The sequence below is a fragment of the Caloenas nicobarica genome, chromosome 2 (assembly GCF_036013445.1).
Source record: "Caloenas nicobarica isolate bCalNic1 chromosome 2, bCalNic1.hap1, whole genome shotgun sequence".
Taxonomy (NCBI): domain Eukaryota; kingdom Metazoa; phylum Chordata; class Aves; order Columbiformes; family Columbidae; genus Caloenas; species Caloenas nicobarica.
In genome coordinates this window covers 150,013,208-150,032,795 of record NC_088246.1, presented here as the reverse complement: position 1 = coordinate 150,032,795, position 19,588 = coordinate 150,013,208, and the positions used below count along the sequence as shown (strand labels likewise).

Here is a 19,588-nt window from a genome sequence, read left to right as displayed (position 1 = left end):
GTACTTGATTCCTTGCTTGAATTTGTGCCAGCCCCAATGCACGCAGCTGGTGGGGAATATTCTAAGTGATGTTAGAGCCATTTGTAGGCACAGACAAATGCTGGGTGTGTGTCTGCGGGAAAATGCAGATGCATCTTTGTATTGGCGCTGGTTGGTATGTTCTCCTCCCCTAGTTAGAAATTATTGTCAACTACATTGTTGAAAAGGTAAATTTTTATGAGGTCACATACTCGGCATAGTACCTGGACAGCTTTGGGGTGTTTGGTATACCTGCCTTTCACAGCCCACTTTGTTTTTCAGAAGAATGTGTAGTGTTTGAAATACTTTAAAAAACAAATGAGAGCAGAAAGGCAAACCCAACAGTTAACTTTTAATACAAGACTTAAACTTTTTCCGGGGAACGTCATCAGTAGTTGATAGTCCAGCGTTTTGTTTGTATCTAATGATAAGATTTGGTAGCCCCTCTCAGTGCTCTGGTCATAGAATCACAGAACAGCTCAGGCTGGGCCTTCAAAGGTCACCAGTCCAACCCCCGCGCTGACGGCTCGTTGTTCGTGCTCAAGACAGACGGATGTTCACACCGCTCTACGTTTCTGAAGCTAAAATCCAAAGCTTTCAATTCTCTGGTCTCTTGGAAGTGCTTCTCGCTCGTATCCAGCTGGTTTATCAGGTGTAAAGCTCCGCTGAGCGGGGCCACCCCTGGGTCCCGCCGAGATCCGGCGTTCCCGGGGTCACACACGCTTCGCCAGCCGCCCCCGCCATGTGGGGAGGAGAGGCCGGGCCTGCTCGGCCCCTCTCCCGTCCCAGGTCGGGGGAGCTGTGGTGGTCACAGGCGCCTCGCACAAAGCGCGGGGCTCCTCCCGCCGTGCCGGTGGCGAGGCCGAGCGGCGGCCGGGCCAGCCCGTGAGGAGCCGCCCCGGCGGCAACGCGCATGCGCCTCCCGGCGAGTTTCTACCCGGAGTCCTTTCTCTGCGCCGCCACTTCCGGTGTTTCATTTTTCCCTTTCCGGCCGGTGCGAGGGGAAAGATGGCGTCGCGCAAGGAAGGCTCCGGGACTGCCGGCAGCGGCTTCGGCGCCTCCAAGGGCAAAGGCAAGGCCGCCGCCACGGGGGACTCGGCCGTCAAGCAAGTGCAGATCGACGGGCTGGTGAGCGGAGGGGCCGGGGCTGCCGCTGGCGGAGGGGCGGGCGGGGCGGCCGCGGCCGCGTGGAGCCGCCGGCGGGCCCGGTCCCGTGTGCGGGCGGTGCCGCGGCCGGGCCGGTGTCCGCCCCGGGGACAGTGTCCGAACCGACGGGCCGGAGCGGTGCCATCCTCCACCCCCAGCTCCCCACCCCGCGGCCGGGCTCCCCGTCGGCCCATCCCGGAGGCGGGTTGTGGCTCCCAGCCGGTGTCAGCGCAGGGACGGGGCAGGGATTAGTTGCTTTTAAACATTCCCGTTTTTCCTTCAGCTCCGCTGCCCTGGTGCCCGGGTTTTCTGTTCCCATCTTTCATAGCTCAGACTGTTGGAAACTGCACAGGTGTAAGAGGTGGTGAGCGCGGTGGGGTTTTCCTTCATCTGTTGTGCTTTTTACCTTCTCTGTTAGGACTGCGAATACCTGCCATTTTTTATTAATAAGAAACAAATTGATGGATTGAAGAGGTATAGCAGAAAATGAAGCCACCCTAATAGGGATGATCCATGCAGACCTTAAGTGAAATAGTGTCTACTAAAGTGCGTTCTGGGCTTTGCTGCTGGATGCACAAGTCTTATGAGGACTGGTTGATGGAGCCTGGGCTGTTCAGCCTGGAGAAAAGGAGGCTGAGGGGAGACCTTATCGCTGTCTGCAACTACCTGAAAGGAGGTCGTAGCGTGGAGGGGGTTGGTCTCTTCTCCCAAGTAGCAAGTGATAGGACAAGAGGAAATGGCCTCAAGTTGCACCAGGGGAGGTTCAGATTGGATATTGGGGAAAAAATTCTTCCTGGAAGGTGTTGTCAGGCATTGGAACAGGCTGCCCAGGGAAGTGGTGGGGTCACCATCCCTGGAGGTGCTTAAAATGCGCATAGACGAGGTTCTTAGGGACATGGTTTAGTGCTGGAGTTAGGTTATGTTTGGACTCGATGATCCTGAGGGTCTCTTCCAACCGAAATGATTCTATGTTTCTGTGCATGTGTCAGTTCATGTCTCATACAATGGATACTACTCACAATGCACAGAGTGAGCAAAAATAGTTACTTGAGCTTCTTAAGGACAGAAGCATTGTTTTTTACTTCTTCATTGTCTTTCCCAAGTGTCACTGGAACAATGTACAGCTGAAGCATGAAGGAGTCAGTGTACTGGTAATGAGAAGGAAGATCATAATTCTGGGGCAAGCTTTGAAGCCTACTCAGTGTTTATTAGTGATAGTCTCCAGTCATTATCCTGGAGTTACACAGTATAGTAAATGTTTGGGAAGAGAAAGAGTAACTTAGTTGTCTGTTGTGGTTCTTATGAAAGAGAATATTTGAATTCATTAGTGGATTTTTGCAGTATTCTGTTCAACTGTGTGCATATCTGTGCCTTTGGTGCACATAGCGTTTTCAAAGAGTGGTGGAAACTGACCAGTTGTGAAATGTAGCCCTAAAAATGTAGGAGCTGACAGCAGACTGCTGCTGTTGCAAGCAGGTTAGAGCCAAATGGACAGTGGTATGTGTGTGGCTTTTTATTAGCAAGTTTGAGAGAACAACGAAAAAGGGAATAGTTAAGAGCAGGATACAGGTTGGCGCCTTTAATTCCATTTCTGTGGGTATAAAACCTGGTTTATCAGTTTTGGACTTAGTAACAACTGTTAAATTGGATTCCTTTTGTTCCTGCTTCAATGAAAGAAAGAGAGCAGATGTTTCAAAACTGTTCCTTCCCAGATGTGTAATCTGCTTTGTGAACTACTATTCATTCAGATCAGCTGTGAGTGGCTCTGATGGGCTGCTTCTGACAGTCCAACAAGTACCTGTGAATTCTTCTTGCTTTATGCCTTTTTTTTTTTTTTTTTCTTTTCTCCATTGTGTATTCTTCTGGTACGGCACAGTGGTGCCTCTTGCATGGAGTCTGTATGGAGGAAGGTAACTTACTGAAAACAGTGGAAAGCTTTCACCTTTCCACCTGCTGAAGATGTCTCCCAATGGATCTTATGCAAAGTGTTCTCAGGACAGCCAGTGTCATTCACAAACTTCATGACAACTGTGGTGAAGTGTTTGCATAAATTTGCTTGCTTTGCAAATGAAGTGGCTCCCATTGCAAGTCCTTAGAATATCTTACTGAAATTCTGCTAAAACATTCTAATATCTTGCTGATTTGAATGTCTCATCTGTGCTCTCACAAAGTAACAAGACTTCATCAGTCATCTTGATGATGACCAGGGTGATCATGTGCCAAAACTGGTGGGTGTCAGGTCAGTTAGCGATCTCGTTCTCTCCACTGGTGCCTTATCTCTTGGCAGTGACATAACCAATCCTTTCAAATGGGACTGCTTTGAAAGCAAAGGCGTGCGATAGATGTTGCTTTTAGGTCTGTGTGTGCAAAATAGAAGATGCATCAGTCTTCTGTATGTGTAAGAGTGTGAACATACTTTTAGAAAGCTTGTTATTTCAGGGAAACAGTAAAATAAAATATTAGTAATGAAGAGAAGTTCTAAATGTCAGTATGTTAGCTTAAAACATATTACATAATTCTGCAGCAATACCTGCTTTTCTGGCCTCCTTTTAAATTTGGTGCAACTATAGAGCATCCTGTAGTTAACTTCTTTTAATCTGACTTATTCCTTATTTTGTTACATAATGGTGTAATTTGGATTTAGATCAAGTACAGTTTTATTTCAGGTAACACAGTAGTAAAATAAAAAGCACTGCCATGGCAAGAGTAAAAGCTAACTTTCAGTTATGAATGAAACCCTAACTAATAAGATAGGCTAAATTCATATAACTTTAAAAAATGTTAGTACTATTGAGTATTCTACAAAAATAATAGCATCAAAATTTAGGAAGATTGAGGGAGAACTGGAGATATTTGATAACTTGATTGATGTTCCTGAATGCTTGTTTATAAAATGCTTCTGAAATTAAATATGAATGTAGATTTCCAGTCTTTACAGTTTGACAAGAAGGAGGGGAAAATACAAGTCTGTACCTTTTTCTGTCAGCTTTTCTGCTAGATAATTCGGGTATCAGTCATCAAATGATACGTACGGCTATCTACTGTGTCAGCATCATTATGTGATTCCAAGTATTTTATTCTATTCTTGATAGCTTGAGCATGGTTTTATTTTCTGAATCATTTTTGAGAGATCTGTAGCAGACAGATTATCAGTGTATACAGTTACATGGGCAGTTTCAAATTAAGAATGTCTTTTGTAAGGTACAATAAGCAGAAGTGGGTGGTATCTTTCATCCAGCTCAAGAATACAAGGAACGACTGCAATATCAAAGAAAATTGACTCTATCCAGTTGCTTTTACAACACAGAAAGAGGCACTGATGGCATGTGGATTCAGAGCCACTGATGTTGAAGAGATTTGTTAAATAAGGCGTCTTTGAGGTGCTCCCTTCTTGGAAATGGTCATCTTCTGGATTATTGAACCGAGCGGGTATTGCAGTTTAGACTGTGATGAATAAAAATACAAGATTTCTGTTATTCCTTTTAAGACAATGTTGTGATTTGCTTTGGGTTTGTTTAATAATAAAGATGAGTAGTGGCAGCCTATGATTGTTCTACATATCACTGTGTTTCACTCATCCCTAGTGATTAGGGATATGTACTCTATATAAGACTTTGTACCACTAAGAGATAACAGGCTTTTAGTTGCATATTATGGAAAGTCCTAATATGTCACTGGTTTATGCCATCATAAAGCGTTCGTGCTGATCCAGCTTGTGTTGGTGAAGATAAAAAATTATGCCACGTGTTTAAGTTTTTATGTTGAACTTCTGTTGATATAGCACTGTGACAGAAAAACTATATGTGAATAAATCTATAGTGAAAGCAGTTTCCAGTGTAGGTGGTCTAGTCTTTCTAAGAAATTAGAAATTGCAAGGTAAAAAAAAAAATCCTCCAGAAACTCATATTTGTAATGTACTTTTTCTTTCAGATGAGATGTAAGATTTCACGTATTTGTTTTTGGCCATCCTGATTAAAAGATCAGAAGATGAGTGCAATATATCTCATTTTGTTGTCTTTGCTTCCTGTTTTAGAAATTTGAATGGAGATTCCATTGTGTTCTCTCCACTCAAGTAGCCCAAAGAAAACTTCTGTTCACAGTAGTGGGGATCACATGCACAGGATATTTGTCTTTTTTTTTTTTTTCCTGTATGTCTGTGGGTAAGCAGCCTTTTCATATTTCTGCTCTTTTGAGAGATTAGCACGTAACCTGATCACTCAAATGTATGATGATTATGACTACAAGGAGCTTCATGAAGACTCTTAAATGCCTTCTGGAGTTCTTAGAAACAGTAATTGTAAATTTTATAATGAGTGTCCATCTGTGATAAGCACAGAAGAACAAATTATGATTTTAATATAAGAACCAAAAAAAAAAAAAGCATGAATGGATCTTTGCAGCTTGGTTTGCAGTAGATTTTTGGACCTAATTAAAGCTCATACCTTCTTAAAGCTATTTGTCCATTTGGAGAACCGTAAGCTTTTTTATTGTATGGTTTGCTTTCTGAAGGCATTTTTAGAATGTGAGTGAGCTTAGTCTTCAAATAGTCTCTTTACTCAGCTATCTGCTTGCATGGAGAAAAGAAACAGAGCTCTCTTGAAGTTTAGTTTCTTAAGTTTAGTAAAACCACCAGCAACTTTGGAAGTACAAGTGGAAGAACATATATGAGCATGGAAATCCTGTAAGTTTTCCTTCTGTAGGAAACTAGGCTAATAATTCTACTGACTCAGTGTTGTATTGGAACGTATGTTTCTGATGTGGTCACCTCTAACTGCTTTGTAGTTGCATTTGAAAAGAAGTACAGGGTTAAGATCACTCTGTGATCATCTTTTGCCACTTGAGAATGTAAATTTAAAGAGAATTCAGACCTATGAAGACTAAAAATTACTTTGGTTTGTTATTAGTTCTGGAGCTTCTGCATATTCTCACCTGCCTGGTGGTAGAGCAGGGCAGCTATTTCCAGATGTACCGGCTGCATTCCCGGTTGACTGCAACTGTATTTAAGTGGAAAAGTTGTGATCGTGACCAGACATCGAGGAATCTCTTGTAGATAATGAAATTTTGTCTCTGTTCACTTTTTCATTGAAATAAAGGATATATAACATAGGCTTTTTCTAAGCTTCTGTAGAGGGGAGAAAGGGTGGCACAGCTCTGGCGTGTGTGCGAGGAATGCGTGGAACGAAAGAACCTGGGCTTTCTTCCCAGCTGTTCATGTGCAGCAGATTGTCCCATTGTTTATCCTGCTGGGTATCAACAGATACAACAAATGTTGTAAAGTGTAGCATTTATTACACTTGGTGCAGACCCTTCTGATTTTTTGTGTAGCTAGTTGGGTCCAGGTATGTAAAAGAACCATATTATAGCTTGAACACTTCTAGATTTCTGACAATATCCATGGGTGTAGTTTAGACTAGGTTGTACATGACTTTGTGAGATGTTTCTTCAATGCTTATAAGCTTGCTGGATTTTCAGTTTCACAGTTGTATGACCCTCAAAAGCCACTCTCAGGATCTTCCCAAAGGGGTAATAATTATCACGTGCTCTCTGAAATAAATGTAAAGCAATGCCATAATTTGCTTACCTTTTTCTTTTTTTTTTTTTCTTTTTTTTTTTTTTTTTTTTTTTTTGCAAGAGGTGTTGATGGACTCTTGTTTGTTGTACTTCTAGGAATTCTTTAGTGGGGGCTGAATCTTTTTGGAATTAGCTACTGAAATTAATCAGATTTGGTTCACTGACGTGATATATTTTTCCTTCAGGAAGGTGCAATAAATTTCAGACTGCAAGCTGATAGGTTTTAGAACCTAAGCAGTAGTTATTCCTTTGAATGGAAAGAAATTTTCAGGTTAGCTGAATAGATGTGACAATTTTATGAGTACCTACCTGTACAGTCAAGTGACCTGTGTTAATCTACAAAAGGAAAGATACATGTATCTATGAACTAAAATTAAAAACTAGGGCTACTCCATGTGGTGAATTATGGGTTGTTTTTGACCACTAGTATGTATATAATGAGTATGTGGAAACTTTTTTTTTGGGAAAATAATATAGCTGTGTGTTGGGAGACTGGGATCTTTTAGCAAGGCAAGTGTGCTGGCTGCTAGGCCAAATAAGTGTTTTTTATTAATCAAATTTGCCTTCAGAGTAGTCAGATGGAAGTATGCTGTTTCATTCTCTGCAAATCCTCTGCATGAGGATATTCTGGGAAGGAGAGTAAAAGTAAAGGAAAATAATTTCTTATCCGGCTAAATCCTTAAGCACCAATATATGACTTTTTTTTTCTTTTTTAAAAACCTAACTCCTCGAAGTTATGTATGCATTAAAAAATTTATACCTAGTAATGCTTTGGAGAACACAGTGTTGACTGACTGAATAAAGTTTTCTTATACATTGCTCTTGCATTTCAACATACTTGGAGCTTTAACAACATGCTAAAGCATTAATATGCACATTGCTCTTATTATTTCATTCCTGGGAATGATGTTTCCTTTTTTATTAAAGTACTGCATATTAAGTCATTTTATACTTACACTCATTGCACACAAATTTTACATATTGTAGAAAGTAGTAAAAGCTATGTAGGCTTCTCAAAACGACTATAGGTTTCTATTCTTTATCTTCATAGCTGCTAATGTGGAAAGACTCAATACTGGTAACCAATTACCATCCTATAGTTAAAGGATATTGCTGGAGCTTTCAACAGAAGCCTTTATGGACAGCAGTGGATGAGGTTTACCTGAATCTTCAGGCCATCAAACTCTGAGGTGAGGGTTGGAGGCCGTGTTAATACTCAAGATGATCTTCTAATGCCAGGTAGTATTAGGTATTAATATTTGTTTGAGGTACTTAATTCTGTGAGTCTTTGAATATGTGTTTAGGTGTACTTATTAAAATTTGTGTAGAACTTATGTTAAACCTTAAGATATCCTTGTCAGTTTATTTATTTTAAATACAAACATTCATTGGCTAAAACATAAATATGTCAAGAAGATGGTTAGAAGTTGTAGGCCTTGTCTGCCTTTGTATTTGCACCAGTGTGCTATCGTGCAGATGCTTCTCTTGTGTCAGATATGACTGATTTAATCAAAGATTATTACTCTCAGCTTGGTTACATCATCCCTGATTTGGTGATGGTGTAGTGTGCCTAATGGTTTGTATTCTCATTTATGGTATGTAGAGGGCTTTTTTTTACCATAGATAAAAACATGCTAGTCTATGTTTTTAAAAACACCCTAACATTATTGAATTGTTTTTCAATAGTTACTCTACTCACAGTTATGGTATTTAAGTTGCTTGTGCCTTGTTTTCTTATTACCAGCCATTTTTGTCCTAAAGGCTTATGAGAGAGAGGAAGGACTATCTCCCCAGCTGTTCACAGGGAAAGCTGGTTGGCTTCTTGGGTGAGGAGCTCTTTGGTACAATATGTTTGGTCATAGTAAATGAAATAAGGTACCATGTGTACTGACCATCAGTTCTTAAGACTCATCTTGCAAATGTTTGTTTAAGCACTTTTTAAAATGACAACTTTTGGCACTCTTGGAAATAAAGCAGTCAATTTCCATGGTATTTGAGTTACTGGGAATAACAGTGAAGCCTGTATTGAATTGGCTAAAAATCTTTGACATTTCTTAAGTTGTGAAGATTGTGCTTTTCCTAGCTTTTATTGTAGTTTCTTGCCTTCTCTGTTACCCTTTTTGAAGACTTTGCGAGAACGCCAGGCTGTGTGTTCTGCCTGCTGTTCTCTGTACAGTTTCTTGACATTGCAGACCTGTGAAACAGAATTTCAGGATATAATATCCTTCAGGCTGCACTGTGTTTTGTGTGTCCTCCAGAGGAGTTCAAGTGGAACTTTAAGTTGAAGTTCAATCTGTTTGACTTTTCTTTGACATGTTTCCCTAAAAATTTAGATCAGATTACGCTGGCACTGAGAGTTAGTGTGGGAATTGAATCCTAGCTTGATGTGTTCATGGATACCTTGAACCATGGAGATGATAGAAGCATTTTTTTAACAGTTGGGTGATATGTATATACTTTCTATTAATCATCAGGTACTATGAGCTACATGCATCTAACCAGACAGGAACTTTTGACATATAATCTGTGCTTACATTCAGAAGAGAAAGCGTTGATGTGTACTAGCAAGTTGAAAGGGGAAGAATCTCCTTGGAATAAAGATTTCCCAATTTTCAGGCTTAGTGAAGTTGAGCCAGTGAAGTTCTGAGGCATCACACTGCGCTGGCTCTCTCACCCCTTCTTCCCCAGCTGGCTGCCTTGTTCGTGACACTTCAGCAGGACAGTTAATAGCACTTGATGGAAAATATCCCACAGTGTCTGACCTGCTGGATTTTATGAGTTACCTTTGTTGGTTACCAGAGTAACAGTGGTACAAATCAATGTGGTAAAGAGTTGAATGAAGTGTTCCAAGTACACAATCTGTTCTTCTGTGTTCTTTATGCCTCTTTTTACATTGGCATGTTTCTATTTAAAGCAAAATTTAAAAAAAAAAATATTATTTTTTTTGCTGCTGGTTTGCTAATCTAGGGTTCTCCCTGTTCTGGATCCGTAAGTGGTTTCTTCCAGCAAGGAAGATACTTTTTTTTTAATTATTATTTTTTAGGTTTTTTTTTTAATTTGTGAACTCTTATTCTTGCTGTTGATTTAATTCTTAAATATAGACACTATGTCCTTTGAGATTTCTTAACCTGGAATAGATTAAGTACCCACATCATGGCGATTTTAGGATTAAAATGTCAGTGTGTCTTGTCAATGGGTAGCAGGTATACTTGCTAACAGAGCACAAACTTTAAATGATTTGTAAGAGTGCATTGGTGCATTCAGCATCTACTAAGTGTCATGGTAAGTGTGCTCTAGTGAGGCATTTAGAACTAGAACATCTGGTATCACTTCATACCATGAAACTAGTGTGCTGACAAAGGGAGTTAATCTCAATGTGGATGTGGTTTAATGTGTTGAGCAGTGTTACACTTCGAGACTTGAAGGGGAAAATATTATTTCAAAACACCCTTTTTTGCTGTGGGCAAGGAGAAATGGTGTGTTGCCTTCTACACTACTGTCATTAACAGTTACACTTCTCATTATTTTTTGTTCCTGTTATGTGCATATCAGACTGGTCTCTTGCCTTGTAATTGTGTATGCATAGCTGTTGAAAACTGTAAATCGTGCTCTTGTGGTATCTATTTGGTTGTGTTAGTATCAAGGAAAAAAATATTTCTAACAAATAGCTTTCAAATAATTTACTACATTTTGGTGGTTAAAATGTTACATCAGAAGCAAGTGAGATAATAAGCATCACCTTTGTTTCTTATTTATGGGGAAGTCGTGTTTGACCAACCTCATAGCCTTTTATGAAAACGTAACAAGGTGGATTGACGATGGCAGAGCGGTGGATGTGGTCTACCTTGACTTCAGCAAAGCATTTGACACCGTCTCCCACAGCATCCTCACGGCAAAACTGAGGAAGTGTGGACTGGATGATCGGGTAGTGAGGTGGACTGCAAAGTGGCTGAAGGAGAGAAGCCAGAGAGTCGTGGTCAATGGGGTGGAGTCTGGTTGGAGGCCTGTATCTAGTGGAGTGCCTCAAGGGTCAGTTCTGGGACCGATACTATTCAATATATTCATCAACGACTTGGATGAGGGAATTGAGTGTACTATCAGCAAGTTTGCTGATGACACCAAGCTGGGAGGAGTGGCTGACACGCCAGAAGGCTGTGCTGCCATCCAGCGAGATCTGGACAGGCTAGAGAGTTGGGCGGGAAAAATTTAATGAAATATAACAAGGGAAAATGTAGAGTCTTACATCTGGGCAGGAACAACCCCAGGTTCCAGTATAGGTTGGGGAATGACCTATTAGAGAGCAGTGTAGGGGAAAGGGACCTGGGGGTCCTGCTGGACAGCAGGATGACCATGAGCCAGCACTGTGCCCTTGTGGCCAAGAAGGCCAATGGTACCTGGGGTGTATTAGATGGGGGGTGGTTAGTAGGTCCAGAGAGGTTCTCCTTCCCCTCTACTCTGCCCTAGTGAGACCTCATCTGGAATATTGTGTCCAGTTCTGGGCCCCTCAGTTCAAGAAGGACAGGGAACTGCTGGAGAGAGTCCAGTGCAGGGCCACAAAGATGATGAAGGGAGTGGAGCATCTCCCTTATGAGGAAAGGCTGAGGGAGCTGGGGCTCTTTAGCTTGGAAAAGAGGAGACTGAGGGGTGACCTCATTAATGTTTATAAATATACAAAGAGTGGGTGTCAGGAGGATGGAGCCAGGCTCTTCTCGGTGACAACCAACAGTAAGACAAGGGGTAATGGGTTCAATCTGGAACACAAGAGGTTCCACTTAAATTTGAGAAGAAACTTCTTCTCAGTGAGGGTGACGGAACACTGGAACAGGCTGCCCAGGGAGGTTGTGGATTCTCCTTCTCTGGAGACATTCAAAACCTGCCTGGACACCTTCCTGTGTAACCTCATCTGGGTGTTCCTGCTCTGGCGGGGGGATTGGACTAGATGATCTTTCGAGGTCCCTTCCAATCCCTGACATTCTGTGATTCTGTGATTTTTGTGATTATTTAGGTGTAAAATGACTCTAGTATCTACGAGTGTGGAGGTGACAGCTGCTGGCTTTGCTGAGACAATGCTTTATGTCCTCTTGCACACTGAAATGTTCTTAAATATTCTCCTTTGTTTTTCAGTTCATGGTAACGAAAGTAGACCTTTGCGGCTGACGTGCAGCTTGGTGTGGGTTAGGGAAGCCTACAGCAGGTCACAGCAGAAAAACGACATGTACAGATACTGAAAGGCCCTTTGTGTTTGTATAAAATGAGCATCTTTTGTGCCCTATTATGTCTTGGGACTTTTTCTCACAGTTTTTAACTAAATCTTACAGATTTTATGAAAGGCCTTGTAAGAAGAGGAACAAGTCTTTTGTTTTCTCTAGTCTTTGAAAAAAAGATAATATATTTTCAACTTATTGTTGCCGTAGTCTTTTTTTATTAATCTTTCTTTGCCAGAGGCATTTTTGGATGTGATTACTTTGTGCTGTTTTTCCATATTTACACACGTGCTCAAAATACATTCTCAATGACGATACAGTTTTGAGCATGCTGTTCTTTCATATTTGTTAATCTTCAGGCACTGTTAAGATTACAGAGATGTGATGCTTGCTTTAACAACAATGCTTAGCAGTTATGTTACCGCATGTCAAGTGTATCATAATGGAAAGTAAATACATTGTTAATGTAAGAAATTGGAAAATTTCATGTCTCTATATTAAGAAATATTATTAGTATTTTGTAAGACTATCCAATAACCTAAAATCAACACTGCAAAATAAAGACAATGTAACTGGTTTAGCTTTTATGTCTTTTGTAGCATACATAGACAAAGTTATTTAGGGATAAGCATGCAAATATTCTTGAATGACTTGTATGTGGGTACATATTTAAGATAAGCATTTCATTCACTTTTTTTTTCCTTGGCTTAATCTAATTTTAAAGTTAATAGAGGGGTTTATTTACTCACTGGAGTTCGAAGATGCACCTCAATTTTGCTGCGTGCATGCAGTAACAGGCTAATTCTCTTTTATAAATATTTGGTCTTCTACTGGAAAAGGGGAGTTAAGATGGTGCTTCGAGCGCATAAGGCTTGTCAGTCTCTGCCTTTGTTCTGCTTAAACATTGTATCCTGCTTTGCAGGTAATTTGCTGTGCATCCTTCCCATTCAGTGGAGCCCTATATCTGTGCAACAGGCAATATAGAGTATTTCTGTCAAGTGTAGTGCCCATGCGGTGTTTAGGATCTTAGTTGGAGGTGTAAGTCACTTCTTGTCAATATATATATATATATTTTTTAATGCATACCTGAGAAAAATAAGCAATCTCATTGGCAAAATTCTTCATTAACATAGAGCTGAGTTTTGAACACTTAAAGCTTGGTTATTTTTTACTATTACATTATTATCAATGCAAAAACTGAACTGTTTTTTTAACTTTAGATGGCATATTGGGTATTTATTACAGTTATCATATTACTTTTTGGGAACAATCTGAAAGCCATACTACCTTATTCATTGGCACTCTCAGTGATAAAATCAGAATGATCGTTTTTAATTTAACTGTCACAGAAGCTGTTATTAGAAATGGAGCTCTTCTGGAAGTGGTTTTCACATGACTATGTTCAGATTGGTGATACAAAGGCAAGTCTTATCTTTATTTGAAAGATGGGAAAGCTGGAGCTTACCAGCAACAACTGACTTTCATATTTTTTTCCTCAATTTTATACTCTTAAGTCAGCAGGAGAACAGACTCGGCCCAAGCTCGGTTCTCTGGATTGCACTACCTGTGAGGAGGAGGATCTGTCTCTGCCGCAGCCCCTTCACACATAACCAGGCATTTGCCAGAAAGGATAAGTGCTTGAATGTGGAAAAAACTGTTGCACAAAAGGTTGTAAATTATTAAAGTGACATGGAAGTCATGTCCAGTAGGGATTTTACTGGTTACTTGGAAGCATCTGTTGACTGCATATGGAAGTCATGATGTGAAGACACACCCTGAAATAGTGTATGTATTCCAGTTGTGTTGTGCAGGGTGTGGGCTTTGGAAAATATCCGCAGCCTCAGATCAGCCCCTGCTCCCTCCTCCCCATTTGGCTCTGCCCTATTTTACTAATTTTTGAAGGTCAGATAGATAAGCGTAGCTGTCTTGCAGTTTCTCTTCAGCTTCAAAATGATAACAGTGTGGCACAATCTGATTAAAAAATAGGCTGTTAAATAGAATTTGCTACTGCTGCTTTTGGCTGTCATCTTTAAATCTTTTCAGAGGAAGCTGCTAGAAGTCGATGGTGAAGAGAAAACCTTTTGCTTGCAAATACGCTACTAGCTCAATGAGCACTGTGAATATTTGAATGATGGTGATTCGTTAATACACAGAACATACATATCAACTGTGTGTTGAAGTATAACCATAAAGCTCTGGTGTATCAAGTGGAAAATGTTGAAACTGTGCCTGCCTTTACTGCTTCTATATAATTTCCATATGTTGTGCTCTAAAGGAGTATATTCATCAGATTTCATTCTTGAGATGATGGTTGGCTATTGAATTCATTAGAAATAATAAATTGTATCGGCAATTTACAAAAATTGCCTAAAGTACTGAATGTTTTCAAAAGATTTGAGTTCAGTGAGATTTGTGAAATAGGAGAAATAATATGCTAAGTAGTCCTGGGGAAATGCTCTATCCCACTTGTAGCAGAATTTTGGATGTTATCACAGCCCTATTACTGCCTCCTAAGAGTGTGCTAATAACATCTAATGCCCTGCTGCTCGCAGGACTGAAATCCTGGGGCTGCCTTACAGAAATGTTTCTAGAAGAAGTGAGTCTGCGGTGCCTGTGGCCCTCATGGTTTCCATGGGAATGAGCATGAATCCATGGACTGTGAAATGTGTAACGAAACTTTGTATTGTGGCAAAATACGTTGTACCAGTGTGTGAACACAGCAGTGGAGAATTTAAATACCAAAATGTAATGGTGCGTTTTTACTTCAGTTGAGGCAGTATTTAAAGTGTACTAATGGCTTGTGAACAACCATGGAGTTGGTTGTTAACCTGAACTGTTGTGCAGTCTAAAAATGAATGAAAATATAGTGGGATAAAAATCAGGAAGAGATTGGTCTGTTAGGTAAAACACACCTTCAGGTTTTTTCTGTGTTTTAATAAAATTTTATTTTCTCCACTATTTAATGAGTTTTGGTGCACTGCAGTTTGTGTTTAACTTCTTTCCTTTGCAAGAACGAGCACCTCACTTGGACGTGAGTAAATAAATGATGTAAACAGATATTTCATGGTACGTGCAAGACAGCAGCTGATTAACCTAAGTTCCTGATACAGTCAAGGAAGACCACAGCCTATGAAAAACTAACAGACCTCTAAGAAAAACCCAGTAAATATCCCCTTCTAGTGTATTTGTACAAAACCAGGCTTCATGTCTGTGCTATTTCAGTTTTTCAGGCTGAGTTCCACCTACGTATTTATGTCAGTAGCAAAATCTTTTCCATGTTATATTTTAGATAAGGTGTTTACCAGTTTTAGTTCTAGGTATTAACTAATTTTTTTTTCATGTTCTGTGTCTGGTTTTATATAAATCAGTGATTTTTTTTTTTTTTTAATAATTTGGAATAGAGTTGGGTGTGGTTTGTTTTTTTGTTTTATGATTTTAAATCCCTACAGCTTTTGAAGTGTCCCAGTAATAAAATGAGAAGGGAACCCATGTGTACAGCATGGGATGTACTTCCAGTAAGTACCGTGTGTATGTCAGTCACTTGGTGGTGTCTGTTTAAGCCTGGCCTTGCGCGCTCTGAGCCACCCCCCTTCGCTGGAAGGCCATATGGCCAGATAGGCCCTGTTCTTGTTAGACTGGACTTTGCCTCTTGCTTGAAGGGAAATTCTAGAGCTTTTGAATCACAGCAGTTTGGAAGTAGTTCTTCTTAAAAAGAACTACCAAAGCAACTGAAAGAGCAGATACTTATTAAGTATTTAAATGGGGTATTTTCTGGTGGTGGTTTAAGCTTTGCATTCAGTTTGTATTGAACATGTTGCTGAGGTAGACAAAATCTGAGTAACAGTTACAGAAAGTGAAAAATGAACCAAATGTCTGCTTTTTCTAGACTGAGCTTCAGGGTAAGTGAGATACAGCTCTTCCAGCTGTGCCCCGAAGAGCGAACATAACCAGCTGATGTTCAGGAAGGAAAGATAAAATGGGCCTGTCACTGACTTTGAGTTGTGCTTTGAGTCAGGCACTTACTGAGATAAAGTGGGAAGCTATGTTCTGTTTAGCTTAGTGTTGTGAATAGGTGTTATCACCTTCTTTGTCCTCTCGGAAAACACAGGAAGGTGTTGAGTTAGATGGCTATAAGAACTTTATGAGGCAGGAGGTAATATGGAAAACCATAGAGATTCGTATAATTACAGGGTGATATGTTTCCTAAACCAAGCAGAAGTGACAGAGAATACTGATGTTAAATCAATAATCTGTTATGATTTGGGTAGTATTCTTCAGCCTAATGTACATATTGTGGAGCTGAAGGTTACTGATGTTCCCTTCTGTAGTTAAATCATCTGACATCTTGAGGTTTACAAACTAAGCCGTTGATATGGTATAAACTGGTGTAATTAGTCACCCAGTGAACAAAAGGCTTTGGATGCTCTTCATATGCTTTCTAATACTCAAAAGTATTCAAATAGTACAGGAGCATGTAACATCCTGCCCGCTTCCCCCCCACCCCACCAAAAAAAAAGCCCTACAGTTCAAGCTGGAATATTTTCCATTTACTTTAGCATGGATTTAAAAAATGATTTGGTACTGAGGACCTACATGAGACAAAACCAACAGAGCCCTATGATTTATAATTTCTGTGTGAAAATATATGTAATACCCCCTGTTTGAGGACCACCTCAGATCAATACACATTGTTCATAATAGTTGAGTTCAGGCTTAGCTCCAGGAAACATCCATCCTCCTGTAAAAAAGAGATACAGATATTTGCACCTGATTGAGATGGTATAAAATGACATGCATCGTTCTGTTATGCCTCCTGTATAATTACCGTTTTTAAGGCCCAAATTTCTGTCAAGTTCAGAAATAAGATTTTAACATCTGGTGATTATTAGCTGTTGAGTGACATAAAATGTAAACTTACTGTTCCAAGAACTATATTTTCAAAGGCTTTGTAACTGTTGGTGTCAGGGCTCTCGCCAGTCAAGATAAATGTAAAACACTATGGGGCATTTGAGGCCTTCTGTCCAAAGGACGACTGTTGTACTTGTTAGACAGAATAGCGAGGGTTAAGACTCCATATTTCTGAACTTGCTGTTCAGAAATAACATTTTTTAAAGTTACCTTGATTTTCAGGTCTACTCAGTCTTGTCCTTTTGGCCTTAGATTTTGTACAGTATGTTCAACTTAAGTATCTTTTTGATTACTTGTCAGGAAATTAAAATACTTTTTTTTTGTGGTTTTTTTTTTTCGGCCACCAGTCATAGTTAGGATTTAAGATAGCTGTCAAAACAACTACTTTAAGATGTTGAAGGTCTTAACAGAACACAATTTTTTACTTCTGAGATAAAACTGGTCTAACAGTTTTAAGAGCTTTTATTCCAAAGTTAAGCATAAGGAAGAAAAGAACAAATGTTTAGACATCCATCATGTCAGGAATGGTCAAAAAATCGGTACTGTTGAATAAGAAATCTAGAAGAATTCAAAAATCTCTTCAGCTTATCTCAAATAATGAGAATTCAGGTTTTTATTATCAGTAGAGATTGTCACATTTCTGAAGATCAGTATAATGTGGAAAATTCAGTTTCACTTCTAATCTTCAGTTCGCCTCATGGCACGACTTTGTGTGGTGGCAGCCCTGGTGTCATGAAGCTTCATTTCAAGCACCTGTTGACTTTATGCTTTTAACGTGCTATCTGTGCGACAGGGCTTTCTAGAACATGTTTCTGTGGACAGCACTGATTAAGTTGGAATTTTTTATGTCTGTATGTAAACATCTGTCTCCTTAATCACCCAGAGGAGAGTGTTATGTGTATTACACATATGCTTTCTTACTCTTAACTGTTGCAGTGGTATCTTTAATTTACTTCAGAGTTGCTTTTCTCCTGGCAGGAAAGTTGAGAGACTTCGTCACTGTCTTATCAAGTGGTTCTATAGCCAGGAGACAGATGAGTTCAAAGCAAGTTTTTTGCTTGGTCAGCTTCCAGAACTTGTCTTTTGTAAGTATAGGATAAGCACTTATCTGTAATGTGCAAGAACCTCATCTGGAACTATTAAAAATGTTAACATTGCACACGTTTCATTAGATATTACTCTAGTTCTATTTTTTCTTTTTTTTTTTTTTCATTTTCCTAAGTCTTTGTTTAAAAACAAAGCCATTCTGTGCTTACTGGAAGATTTCAGAACTGATTCATTAAATTTCATTTTTTTGCATAACTAATTGGTTAAGTTTCAGCACAACACCGGTTGTAGATTTGCTTTTGGTGTAGTTTGAACTGGGGAAACAGGCAGGGCCACTAAATTAATAAGAAATTTGATGTGTAAAATTTGGTATGTCTTCATTTGGATATTACTAAACAGATAACCAGCTCACTTTTTGCAGAGGTGCCATATATGCATTTTATATTTATCACACAGATGTCTTGCTTCTAGGCATCCTTGAGTTTAGCACAATTCAAACTCCTTTGCATGAGTTGTTGTTAGTAATGATAGTTGAGATCTGTCTATTTACAAAACTACATTAACAGTTCTCTCTTGAACTTTGTGGTAGGAGTTTAGGTAAAATTGCTCATGCAGTAGCACTTAAATGTAGAAGTTCATGATGGTTTGAGTTTGAGAAACATCCGTATCACATATGGAGCTATTTGAAATGTATTGGACACTATTAGCAGTAATAGCTTTCAAATTTTTTTGCCAAGCTAAATATTGGAATCATAGAATCAGTAGTGTTTAATGTTGAGAGGATGTGGACATCGCAGCACCTTCCACATTTGGTGCCCTTGTCGATTGGTTGAAAAACATCCACATAACACAGTTATTTACACTCTGTCCCCAGCCTCTCCCCACATGCTGGCAATTGGTGCTAGTGGTTGTGGTTGTGCCGACAAAGCTTTCTTGGGTGGGAAAGAATGTTAAGCATTCCAAAAGGTTTAAATACTTGATTTAAGACTGTAAATCAGCTTGTTACATCATGTTATCTAGTGGGCTCGCGGAAGCTCCCTGTTGTTTGATGCCACATCTGTAAGACAGAGCACAGGTACTGCAAATCTGCTTTCAGTGTGGTGACTGTCAGCTCTCGAACACGTTCATAAATGAATCTTCTGTGCTTTCATTTGCTGGTGTCTCTCTTAAGAGAAATACAGGAATGTACATCTTGGCATATTCATGTTCTTACAGCAGAATCTTCCCAGGACCCTCCAGGGCTTACGATACTTCGTGTTATAGGTATTTCTGTAATGAAATACAAACTTTTGAAATTAACAGCAGTGATTTCAGCATGTAGCCAAAGTTAAAATTTGGCATTATACTCCTACAGCTACAATATGTATCTTTGAAGTTTTTAGTAGTTTTAGAATGGTTCTTTTTTTCCGTAGTATGACTTCATTCTTAATGTTTGAGCAGTGCTTTGCAGATTTGAAGACTAGAAACACTGCTGAACTGTGAGCTTTTTTTGTTGTTGTTGTTAGTTGAGGTTTAATGGCCATTAAAATCTGATAAGTGACTATTCCAAGCAATTAAATTGATTTGGTATTTTGAACACTGGGGACTCCTGAATTTGTATATCCTTTTCTAAACAGCCTTTGTGTACCTAAATATTTCTTACATACTAATTGGGTTTACTAAATCAAGCTGCATGCTGTTATTGACTTGTGTGT

The 19,588-nt window shown here is 39.6% G+C and overlaps 1 protein-coding gene across 1 annotated transcript in view; it reads left to right on the top strand.

Moving 5' to 3' along the window:
- The first annotated feature begins 998 nt into the window (after positions 1 to 998).
- EIF3H (eukaryotic translation initiation factor 3 subunit H) overlaps positions 999 to 19,588 on the top strand; it is an 89,221-nt gene continuing 70,631 nt past the window's right edge. The window contains exon 1 of the mRNA XM_065629100.1: positions 999 to 1,146. Within this exon, the coding sequence (XP_065485172.1) occupies positions 1,027 to 1,146 (120 nt within the window). The 5' untranslated portion in view covers positions 999 to 1,026. The remainder of the gene's footprint in view (positions 1,147 to 19,588) is intronic.